The sequence below is a fragment of the Paramormyrops kingsleyae genome, chromosome 7, assembly GCF_048594095.1.
Source record: "Paramormyrops kingsleyae isolate MSU_618 chromosome 7, PKINGS_0.4, whole genome shotgun sequence".
In the NCBI taxonomy this organism is placed as follows: Eukaryota; Metazoa; Chordata; class Actinopteri; order Osteoglossiformes; family Mormyridae; genus Paramormyrops; species Paramormyrops kingsleyae.
This window is the reverse complement of record NC_132803.1, coordinates 27,045,009-27,057,381: the sequence shown is the minus strand read 5'-3', so window position 1 is coordinate 27,057,381 and position 12,373 is coordinate 27,045,009. Positions and strand designations below refer to the sequence as shown.

At 41.5% G+C, this 12,373-nt stretch overlaps 1 protein-coding gene across 2 annotated transcripts in view; it reads left to right on the top strand.

Moving 5' to 3' along the window:
• The first annotated feature begins 3,519 nt into the window (after nt 1-3,519).
• The window catches only part of LOC140592132 (sialoadhesin-like), a 252,455-nt gene continuing 243,601 nt past the window's right edge, over nt 3,520-12,373 (top strand). Inside the window, exons 1-7 of one of the 2 annotated variants that reach the window (XM_072714661.1) lie at nt 3,520-3,808; nt 9,152-9,264; nt 9,771-10,127; nt 10,422-10,679; nt 10,783-11,130; nt 11,393-11,650; nt 11,754-12,101. In XM_072714661.1, the coding sequence (XP_072570762.1) occupies nt 9,210-9,264; nt 9,771-10,127; nt 10,422-10,679; nt 10,783-11,130; nt 11,393-11,650; nt 11,754-12,101 (1,624 nt within the window). In that variant the 5' untranslated portion in view covers nt 3,520-3,808; nt 9,152-9,209. The remainder of the gene's footprint in view (nt 3,809-9,151; nt 9,265-9,770; nt 10,128-10,421; nt 10,680-10,782; nt 11,131-11,392; nt 11,651-11,753; nt 12,102-12,373) is intronic. The other variant, XM_072714660.1, reaches the window with a different exon arrangement.

Sequence of the window (12,373 nt, the reverse complement as noted above, 5' to 3'; positions counted from 1 at the left end):
ATGTTTTTGGACTGTGCAAAGACACCAGAGAATCCTGAAAAAACCCACAGAAACACAGGGAGCTCTGTGCACCCAGTATCTGGATCTCTCCCAGCGACAGAAAACCTTCAGGTTAGACCATGATGTCAACCAGTTTGTCAGCATGGGTACTGATTGTGTCCAGTTCTCATCAGCTACCCTTTGGTCCCCTGAAACCTCTGTCAATACACCACAGGCTCTGCTCCCACATAGAACAGAATAGAATACCTTTTACTGTCATTGCACCCTTGTGTACAATGAAATTCATTCCACACATACTCACCCCCCCCCCCCACACACACACATATGTCCTGCCGGTACAAAAAAAATGTATGATAATAGAATAAACCACCTATAAAACCACTGATTTTGCAGTACATAAAATATTATGAAACATTTCCCAGGAATTGCATTTTTTGGCGTATTCCCATCATCTAAAAGAAAGAAAAACAATTAAAATGCTGTTTTGCAGCATTCAATTCAACGATGGGTCCTGGAATAAAAACCGTGCTTGAACCTGGAAGTGCGGGTCTTTAAGAACATAAGAACTATACAAACGAGAGGAGGCCATTTGGCCCATCGAGCTCGCTTGGGGAGAACTTAACTAATAGCTCAGAGTTGTTAAAATCTTATCTAGCTCTGATTTAAAGGAACCCAAGGATTCAGCTTGCACTACGTTATCAGGAAGATTATTCCATACTCTGACTACACGCTGTGTAAAGAAGTGCTTCCTTAAATCCAGTTTGAAATGTTCTCCCGCTAATTTCCACCTATGGCCACGAGTTCTTGTATTTGAACTAATGCTGAAGTAACTATTCTGTTGAACAGCATCCAAACCTGTTAGAATCTTATAGACCTGGATCATGTCCCCCCTCAGTCTCCTTTGCTTGAGGCTGAACAGATTTAGCTCAAATAACCTTTCCTCGTATGACATTCCTCTAAGACCAGGAATTATTCTTGTGGCCCTACGCTGCACCTTTTCTAAGGCCGCTATGTCCTTTTAAAGATATGGTGACCAAACCTGTACACAATATTCTAGGTGAGGTCTCACCAAGGAATTGTATAATCTTAGCATTACCTCCCTTGACTTAAACTCCACACACCTGGAGATATACCCCAACATCCTATTGGCCTTTTTTATTGCTTCCCCGCACTGGCGAGAATGAGACAGTTATCAATCCAGGTCGCTACAGTTCCTAAAATACCTGTCGCTTTGAGTTTAAGTGGGAGCCTCTTGTGGGGAACAACATCAAAAGCCTTTTGGAAATCTAAGTAGATGACATCATAGGCATAGCTAGGCTTTGCAAAACATCAGCTTCAGTTATATATATATTAGTTATAGACGATGTTGGATTAGTAATAAGAACTGGTAAGTTACTAGTGTCCTCAACAGTGAATACCCGTGCAAAACTATCATTGAACTCATTTACTATGTCAATGTCGTTTTCAATTATAAGACCCTTACTATCCTGCAGATTAGTAATTTCAGCTTTTAGAGCTCTTTTAGAGTTAAAATACTGGAAGAAACTTTTAACGTCATCCTTAGCTTCCAATGCGATCTTCCTTTCGACATTCCTTTTAGCTCGTCTAATGTCATTTTTTAATTCAGCCTGTAGATTTAGATACTCTTGCCTTATTATGTCATCATCAGTTATTTTCCATCTCTGGAACAAAGCCCTTTTCCTCCTTACTTTATACTTTATTTCCCTATTAAACCACCTAGGTTGCAATTTCCTAGATTTATTCTTGCTGGAAACAGGTATGAAGTCCTCTTGCACTTGCAATAATGTGCTTTTAAAAAATTCCCATGCCTCTTCAACAGTTGTGTTATTTAACTCCATCCAGTTCACAGTTTCTAGTTTTAATCTCATACAATTGAAGTTAGCCTTCCTAACATTATATATTTTTGATTTGGACTTTGCTCTTCGGGCACTAAACTTAACCTCAAATTTAACCATGTTATGATCGCTACTGTCAAGTGGTTCTAAAACGTCTAATTTACCAATCCTGTCCTGGTTATTAGACAAAACAAGATCAAGAATGGCAGCTCCCCTGGTAGGGGTGTTAACAAACTGAGTAAGGTCCTGTAGAGTCTTCCAGAAGGAAGCAGAGAGGAGTGGTGATGGCAGGGATAGGTCAGATCCCCCTAGAATGTTATTGGCTCTCTGGAGGTATCGTTCTCCTCTTGAGTGGGCAAAGGAGAGGTAAGGAGCATGCACTGAATACAGCACATTGCCACACCCACCAACTCAGGGATGAGAACCTGAGTGCAGCCAGAGAAACCTCAGCACCAAGTTTTTTCCAGTGGCTGAAGTGCCAATCCTGCCACCAACCCCCAAATTTGTTAATTAATCTAAAAGTAGATTACCTGCTTGTTGGGCTGGATGTAGATTAACCTCATACTCAGGACAAAGCAATTGCTCAAGGGGTCAAGATCACTCCTGGTATTCACAGGATTCAAACCAGCAACCTTCAGATACCTGGCACAGATCCCTAGCCTCAGAGCCACCACTCCAGTATGGCCAGTGGAAGTCCAGTTATTTTCTGGGCTGTATTTATGACTCGCTGTAGGGCTCCTATCTACCGCTGAGCAGTTGGCATATCATGCTGTACGTCAGTACACTCTCTATAGAGCAGAGATAGAAGGACACAAGCAGCTCCTCAGACAGGTTTATGTTATTAAGTGTCTTTAGAAAGTAAAGCCGATACCCTGACGTCTGCGCCTTTGTCTCCGTTCCGTCCTGCTCGGCATGAAAATAATATTATTATAATTAAATGTATTAATGGTTTATGATTAATATTAAAATAATAAGAAATCTTTATTTTAAAATGTATTTTATTATATAATAATAATTATGTTACTGTCTATCATTGTCTAAATTTATTTTTACTGTCTAAATATGTATTCAGTTAGTGTAAACATGCATGGTGCTATCATAACGAATGTGAGGCTGAGACTGAAGCCTTACCCTTTGTTTCAGCTGAGAGAAGTGCAGCGTGACTCATTTCCCTGCATGTACAAGTTATCATAGGTCGGCGTTCATGGTTTGACTTCTGAGATTCAGATCGAGCTCTAGGTATTTTTTTTCGAACTGGTTGGTCCGACTTATAAGAAATTCGACTTACAATGAGTTCGAGAACTGAGGTATCACTGTATTTAAGTGCCTGCCTTTGTTAATTTCTCCAGTTGGTTGTTGTGTTAGATGTTACTCTGTGTTGCTGAGTGATCGAGACCCTGCCTGCTATCTGTGTCACCTTGTTGGTTACTTTTTAAAATGATGTGCACCAGATACGATTTGGGAGGAACTCACGATGCCTCTTTTCTAACAATTTACATTAGTAAAATCCGATTGATTCATATATATTTATTAGTATGCCTTATTGTTCAGATATATGACAAACAATTTTATATTTAGATTGATTCCCCCTCTCTAAACTGTTTCTCAGATGCTCTCTCCCATCTCCAGCTCCCCCCCGCTGTCAGTGTGTCCTCAAGTCTCTCTGCTGTGTCTCGCGCGAGTTGGAGGCGCGTTTAGCGGGTCAGATTGTCACAGAGAAGGAAGAGCTGCACGTTCCAGCAAATTGCTGCAAATCAAATGTTTGCCAACACTTATGATTTAAGAGAGACAATTTGGCAAAACGCGTGCAATTTGCAGAATAAGCCGGACCGCTATGAAGTACACAGGCAGCATGACAAACTTAAAGCGAGGACAATGTGAGTTCGGAGACGCAAATCCGAGAGGGAGGCAGACATCAGCTAGCCCCAGCGGTACCCCTAGCAAGAAGACTGGTGAGCAACTAAGTATTGCAACTTCTTTTTTTTGCACACTCCTTTGGCTAACAGCTCTGCTCGTTCTAAGGCAATATCCGACGTCATTGCTTTTTTATTTGTAATGATACGCAGCCGTACGGTGTTATAGAGAACGCGAGCTTCCAATACGGAATACCTCCTCCGAATGACGGAGCCGAGGCTTTAGAGACCATTTAGGAAGCTATTCATCGAGAAACAAATCCCTGTTCTGTATGACAAAGTGAGAAAAAAAGATAGCTGAGTCATTGAGCAATGCCCAAAGAGCTGCAGTAACAGCTGATGGCAGGACGTCGTATGTCACAGTCACAGCACATTGCACTGGGACGACAAACCAGAGTGTATTAATGAGGTTCACACAAGGAATAATCTAGCGGTTTTGTTACAGGATACAAAAGCAACAATGCAAACCAAAATAGCAACGAGTTCACAGTGGGTGATCTGTTAATAGATGAGAAATGGATAAGGAATTAAGTGGATGGATTCTCGCTTTTCCAGAAGAGGGCGCTAGACGTACAATAATAGTAGAAGCTGAAGCAGATCCGCTTCAGAGCTCCTCTGCCGAATGCTGACAGGAGAGCCTGCTCATACAGAGCCTTTCAGGTGGGGTGGGGGGTGTTTAGTCCGCACGGAGCAGGGAACAGGAGCAGAAATATTTGATTTTGTCATATGTACAGTACAAGTATTCATGGGAATTCTTCAGTTTCCACATATAGGCTACCACTCTACTCTAAGGGAACATTTCATGTGTTGACCCTTGTGGTGTCAGGCAACAGTGCTGACCAAAGTGTCACTGCCCCTCCTTCAGTGTGGGGCGCCAAGTGTCAAGCGCTCCATTTCATGCACAAAATATATATTGAGCTACAAAAGGCAATATTTAATGATGACTATATTTAATCACTCTCTTATATTTGACTATTTAATGATACAATAATTAATGATTTTTTTTTTCATTCACAAAATAAGTTTTAGTTGCCAAAAATGTATTTTGTGAACGAAACTACCTTCTTTTTATTCCTGTCTTCCCAGCCTTCTGTCCATGAAATGCAAGGTGCCGATATCAATTCTGTGCACAAAATGAAACACAAAATGATTCCTTTACATTTCTGTGTGCACAAGAAAGCAAAGTTTTTATGCTTTCATGGACAAAATGTAACTGGAGCTTGTCTTTCTGTGGACAAAATTCAGAAAGGTATCATTTGATTTCATCATTAAATATTGTTTTTTTGTGGCATAAAACATATTCTGTGCATGAAAATGAGCACTTGACACTTGGCGCCTCACGTCAGAGACACATTAACATGGTCAGAGTTGTCTGGGCTACTTGAGTCGTATTTTCCCGTAATGTTGTAGTTGTTGGGGGAAATACATTTGCTGTTAACATCGGCACATATATAAATAGTTCTGAGAAAGGGGTGTGTGGCTGTGATAAGCATTGTTTTTAGCGTACAGTAGACCCCTGGGCTTCAGCCTGGACAAGCCTGTGCATTGAAGTGTCCCTGTGCAGCCCTTATCAAAACATGACAGCTGAAATGTCTTAATAATATTAGTATTGTGCTCAAATCCAGTGGATAATCTTACCATCTTACTCTCATATGAGACATAATTTAAATAATAATTTAAATGACATTTATTTATTGAATACTGTCACAAAACACCCTCCATAACTTTGGGCTTGTTTTTCTGTGAAGTCAATTACAAATATTATATTGCAGGTTGCAGTGTTTCTGGCTTGTTTCTATAGTATAGTACTTATTTGGGCTTGCTCCCATCTCCTGTCTCTGTCCACTATGCTTGTCTAATAAAGCGAAACCGCCGAGTTTGTCCTGTTTCAGGATCCCGTTCCTGCCACTTCTCTCCTTCCCCATACAAATAAAAAAAAATCAAAATTGCACGACTGATGGACTTTCCTTAGCTAGTTTATTAACAATCAGGCCTGGATCTAGACTGCTTAGATTGGGGGGCAATTTGAAATTTTGGATGGGCAGCATTTCACACAATGGACTATAATACAGTGCAGGAGTGCATTGGCCTGTCGCGATAAACGATAAATCAATTAATTGCACGATAATTAAAATGAGGTCGATAATTTTTCCGGCCGCAGTAATTTTCATTTGCATGCTTGTTTGTTTTTCTCGTGTCTCTCTCTACAAAATGGGAATATCGGTTCTTTTTAGCAAACCGGCTCATTTGGCTCAGCTCACCAAGAAGAGCCTGCTCTTTCGGCTATTAAACGGCTCTTTAAAAAAAAAAACTCGCCCCTCTCTTCGTTTAACCTGATGCTGATTAGCGTGACCTGGATTGAGCTTGTTAAAAATAAGACGCCGTCTCGTGGGCGGGTTTTTTCGGAAGACAACGTGTTCCGGCCACTGTCGTCCTTAATGTTTAGGCAGCTCAAAAACCCGGACAATTCTATAAACATTAGTAAAACGGCTCTTGAACAGGAGCCGGCTCCCATCATTCACTAAAAAGAGTAGGCTCAAAGAGTCGTCTTATTCGCGAACGACACATCACTAGTAATGAGGCATGAACCCTTGTGTCAGTGGGCTCTTTGCATGTCAGCTTCCGCGTTCATGGAAATGCTGCTTGCTTATTTCTGGTCTGTGAAAAATGGCATTGGTTTATATGGCGTTAAATTAGTGCCAAAACTCGCGCACATAAAAACCACGCGCGTATGCGCTCGCGAGCAGAAAATCCATGCTCTCTATGCGCTCGTGTCTGCACAGCACTCGCTCGCTCGACAGGATGAATTTTGACACTTTGGAGGTGGGAACAGTGGCTAATATCTCCACTCCTTTGATTGTTTTTTTTAAATATTGACTATGATTGGCTATTTGCTTTGGTAGAAGATGAAGGTAACTTGTCACTGACCGCGGTTAAGTTAGCCTCATATTTTCATATTATTTTTGTCTATAATAGTTATTAATTATTATATTGCATCTACTTAAAGTGCAATGGAGCAACAACTACAGTAATGCTACTTTCACACCACAAGTGTCAAAGACGCCAGCCGTCGCTCCCGCCGCCCTGAACGCGACGCTAGCCAACGCCGGAGACGCTCTCTGACGTCATAGAGTGGGCGGGGACAAGGCCACTCAGAATGCCAGGCTCTGAGAACTTTTTAACGACAGTTCTACTAAAACACATAATTATGTTTTGACAAACACTAATGCTATAAATAGGTTTAACATTACCGACAATTTGCACTGTTTTCTCTGCTATGGCGCCAAAATTACTACAAAAAAATATATTATGCACTTCACCATCTCACCTGGAACACCGATTGTTTCGGACACCAGCATTGTTTCACAGCTCATTACCATAAAGTTGACTGGGATTCAATTTCTGTCTGACGCTCCCGCCGCGCCGCTTCCATAGAGAATGAATGACTTCCGGTCGCTTTGACGCTCTCGCCGCTCGCAGTGTGAACGTAGCATAAGGGGTTAATAGCTCTAAAACAAAATGGGACAGCCATGTCCAGCCATGTTTTCATCAGTGGACTCTGGGGGATAATAAGCACACCCCTTGGATTTTCAAGATCACTTTAAATGTGAAGAAACACGTAATCAAACAATTCAACTGCTGTATATTTGCTTTGTCCCACGGTGCACTGCCTAAATCACACTTTACAACTTATTTATGGATTCATTTGTGTTATCAATTAACTGTCAATATGGATGAAGCCCACAAGCCCGCATAGATAGGGTCCAGCTAACGCGAGCGCATAGAGAGGATGGGTTTTCAGCTCGCTAGCGCACACGCGCGCGTGGTTTGACTTTTGGCACTAATTTAACGCCGAGCGAGCGAGTGCTGTGCAAACGCAAGCGCGTAGAGAGCATGGATTTTCTGCTCGCGAGCGCATACGCGCGTGGTTTTTATGCGCACTAATTTTATGGCACTAATTTAACGCCATACACACGTCAAGTTACTCGCAGTTACCCCGATAAGCCAGTAACCCTGCTTCGTAGTACAGGCCACAGTACTAGCAAAGATCCTTATTCAACACAACATTACAGCAAACTACAGCAACAAAAGATGCATTTTAACAAGAAGGAGCTTTAATAAGAATAAGGTAACATTCCTCCTCCATTTTCACAGGCAACTACAAAAGCTCCACAGAAGAATATCTGATGGGCCGAATGAAATAAACGTGATTGACATTTAGAAGGCGCAGGGTGGGCAGAGCAGAAATTTGGTTGGGCATTGCCCACCCCCGCCCACTTCTAGATCCAGTTTAAGTATCTTGGGGTCTTGTTTATGAGTGAGGAAAGAAGGGAGTGGGAGATTGGTAGACAGATCGGTGCAGCATTGGCAGTAATGCTGTACTATTCTGTCGAGGTGAAGAGGGAGCTGAGCTGGAAGGCGAAGCTCTCGATTAACCAGTCAGTCAATGTTCCCACCCTCAGCTGTGGTCATGAGCTCTGGGTAGTGACCAAGAGAATGAGATCATGGACACAAGCAGCAGAAATGAGTTGAAGAGCTCAGACATTCAGGAGGGGCTCAAAGTAGAACTGCTGCTCCTCCGCATTGTAAGGAGCCAGTTGAGGTGGTTCGGGTATCTATCTCAGATGCCTCCTAGACGGCTCTCTGGGGAGGTGTTTTGGGCATATCCAACTGGGAGGAGACCCCGGGGCAGACTCAGGACACACTGGAGATGTTCAATCTCTTGGCTGGCCTGGGAACGCCTTGGTATTCCCCCAGTGGAGCTGGAGGAGGTGGCTGGTGAGATGGAGGTCTGGGCATCCCTGCTTAGACTGCTGGCTCTGCGACCTGATCTCAGATAAGCAGCAGAGGATGGGTGGATAGATGGGTGGATGGATGTCTATTACTGACAATAAAGTTGAATCTAATATACTGTAATCTAATCCAGTTTAAACCAGTGTAATCCAGTGTTGTATCTCTGTGTAGCAGTTTTCCTGGTTCATCCCTCTGTCACTGCGGTTTTTATGTTGTTCTGTAGCAAAAGACAAGCAGAGTGTTTAAATGGTGTTGATTTTAGCAGCACATACAGTTCAAGTATAGTTCAAGTTAAAAAAAAAAAACTGAGAGCCTCTTCCTGTACATTTACATTAGATTGGCTTTCTTTGCTTCTGGGTATTTAGGCTGTGAAGTTATAAAATAAAATTAAAGTGAAAAACAAAAGAAAATATGACAACTGATATTTCTTGTCAAAACATAAGATGGATTTTATTTAGTTTTTAAGTTAAAAGAGGAAATAGTTCTTGTTGATCTGTTGAATGATAGTGGAAATAAGCAGGCGCCAAATCTAACACGTATATACAGTACAGTAAATAGTTCTGGGGGGGGGGGGATTGACTCTTACAGTACATGTTAGTTCTACAGTCCCTGAACAGACAGTGTGTCAGAAAGAAGAGCAGCAGAGATGGGACTTAAGTACGCTCTGAATTTCTGGATACAAGCCGTTGTCTTTTTACCAGGTAAGAAAGGGAATAGCTCAGCATGTGATAGCACCCTTTGTTTAGATTAGGGACAGCGTGTGGCTCAGCCTGTGTGCCTGTAATCAGAAGGTCACCAGTTCAAACCCAGCCTCAGCACGTCTGCGGGTCCTTGAGAAAGGCCCTTAACCCCCAGCTCCCTGGGTGCTTCTACGGGTAGCTGCCCTTTATGGACAACTTACTCTACAAAAAAAGAGCAAGTTGAGGGAGGAATAAAGACAATTTCCTCACGGGAATCAATAAAGTATTGATTATTAAATTTGTTAAAGTTCTCCTCAGTGTAATTAAAATCTAATCCGTGTTATTCCAGTAGGATTAAGGGATTTAGCCTTAAAACGTTTATCTTTAAATGTGCATTTTTTTAAGATAAAAAAGGAAACTTTGCAACTTGCAGAAAATTCACATATGTTTGCGTCAGCATTGCCTTTAACCCTTTAAATGTAATGCTTACTTTTATGTAATGTTGCCTTTTTTGATATTTTTTCCAGGGGTCCTGGGTAGCGAATGGGGTGTAGAGTATTCAATAAATCCACTCTGTGCCATCAGAAGATCCACTGTGGTCATTCCCTGTTCATATAAATATCCAGCTTCATTAAGAGTGGAAACAGTCTTATGGTGTAATGATGAGTACTGTACTAAGTCATTTGTCTTTCACAGTAGTAATACAGACGTTAGAACTGAGTACAGAGACAGGGCAGAATATTTAGGGAACAAAGAGAAGAACTGCACATTACAGATAAAGAACATTACAGACAAAGATGCTGGTGTGTATACATTTAGGTTCACGACCAATGAAAAAACGGGAAAATATACTGGAAAACCTGGGACGACTATTAGAGTTGATGGTAAGTCTTGGTAAAAACTTTATTTTTTTTAGCCAATGTTGCAATGAAACAACAAATAAATAACATGTTTATTTAGAAAAAAACTAGGGCCTAAAGTTATCTTTATTATTTACAAAATACTATTTATGTAAGTATAACTCAGAAACTGTGCAATAGCATTCTTCCTAGAAACAAAATTTTAATGTGTATGTGACTGAAAAATGTTGAGGTTTTGTGGTTCTGTGAATGTCCAAATATGATGAAAAGATTATGGGTGACTTTCTATAAATCTAACAGGTAAATGTTGTCCTTCAGAATTAAAGGTGGTGATGACCTCACAGAAAGAGGGTAAAGGAGTAAGTGAAGGAGACTCTGTGAGTTTGACATGTGGCACAGACAGCTGCTCTCTCAGCCAATCAGAATTCACCTGGTTTAAGGACAACCAGCAGCTCCCAGAAACACAGTCCACACTTCACTTCAGGCCTGCCTGCAAATATCACTCTGCAAGCTACTCCTGTGGATTAAAAGGCAACAGACAGACTGTGTCTGAAACAGTGAATTTGTCTGTTGAAGGTTAGTGGCTCAATACTGGCATTTTCTCTAATAACTTTAAAGTCAGGAGTTTACCAAAACAGTGATGAATAAACCATTGCTTCATGTTCTCTGTGGATAATAGATGGCACATGGACTGTGCGTTACACAGAGAGAAACTTGTGTGCATTGAGAGGATCGACTGTGCTCATTCAGTGTGAATATGAGTATCCAGAGCCACACAAAGTGGACTCCAGGATGTGGAGTCGGAATGATGTGGACTGTACTGGAAACCCATATGTCTGTCACAGTAATAATGCAAACATTAGTGCTGAGTACACAGGCAGAGCAGAATTCTTGGGGAACAATGTGAGGAACTGTACATTGCAGATAAAGAACATTAGAGAGACGGATGCTGGAGAGTATAGATTCAGATTCATAACGAACGGGTGTGAGAAGTGTGGTGGACCTGGAGTGACTCTTCAAGTTGATGGTGAGTCTTTACATTTACCTTACTGCTGGTGATGCTGTGCATAATGTTTCTTAATAAACTTGAGAATATCAACCAGAAAGCAGATTACAGCACTGAGATGCTGAGTACATGATCAGGCATAATAAGTTATTATTATTATTATTATTTTAATGCATCACTTATTTTTAGGATTTCACTTTTTGGCCAAACCATTTCCGCTCATGATAAATATTACTGCTGAAATGTGAAATAGCCTCTTATATTATGTACTGTATGCTTTTAGAACTGAAGGTGGTGATGACCTCATCCAGAGTAAATGAAGCAATAAGGGAAGGAGACTCTGTGAACCTGACATGTGGCACAAACAACTGCTCTCTCAGCCAATCAGAATTCACCTGGTTGAAGGACAACCAGCAGCTCCCAGAAACACAGTCCACACTTCACTTCAGTCCTGCCTGCAAATATCACTCTGCAAGCTACTCCTGTGGATTAAAAGGCAACAGACAGACTGTGTCTGAAACAGTGAATTTGTCTGTTGAAGGTTAGTGGCTCAATACTGGCATTTTCTCTAATAACTTTAAAGTCAGGACTTTACCAAAACAGTGATGAATAAACCATTGCTTCATGTTCTCTGTGGATTATAGATGGCACATGGACTGTGCGTTACACAGAGAGAAACCTGTGTGCATTGAGAGGATCGACTGTGCTCATTCAGTGTGAATATGAGTATCCAGAGCCACACAAAGTGGACTCCAGGATGTGGAGTCATAATGATGTGGACTGTACTGGAAACCCATATGTCTGTCACAGTAATAATACAAACATTAGTGCTGAGTACACAGGCAGAGCAGAATTCTTGGGGAACAACACAAGGAACTGTGCATTGCAGATAAAGAACATTAGAGAGACGGATGTTGGAGAGTATAGATTCAGATTCATAACGAACGGGTGTGAGAAGTGTGGTGGACCTGGAGTGACTCTTCAAGTTGATGGTGAGTCTTTACATTTACCTTACTGCTGGTGATGCTGTGCATAATGTTTCTTAATAAACTTGAGAATATCAACCAGAAAGCAGATTACAGCACTGAGATGCTGAGTACATGATCAGGCATAATAAGTAAGGAATAATTGACGACGGGCCGTTGAATTATTAGAAAAATAATGCACACCCGAGGTGGTAATGCGGCCACGACGCGAAGCGGAGTGGCCGTTACACCTCGGGTGTGCATTATTTTTCTAATAATTCAACGGTCCGGAGTCAATT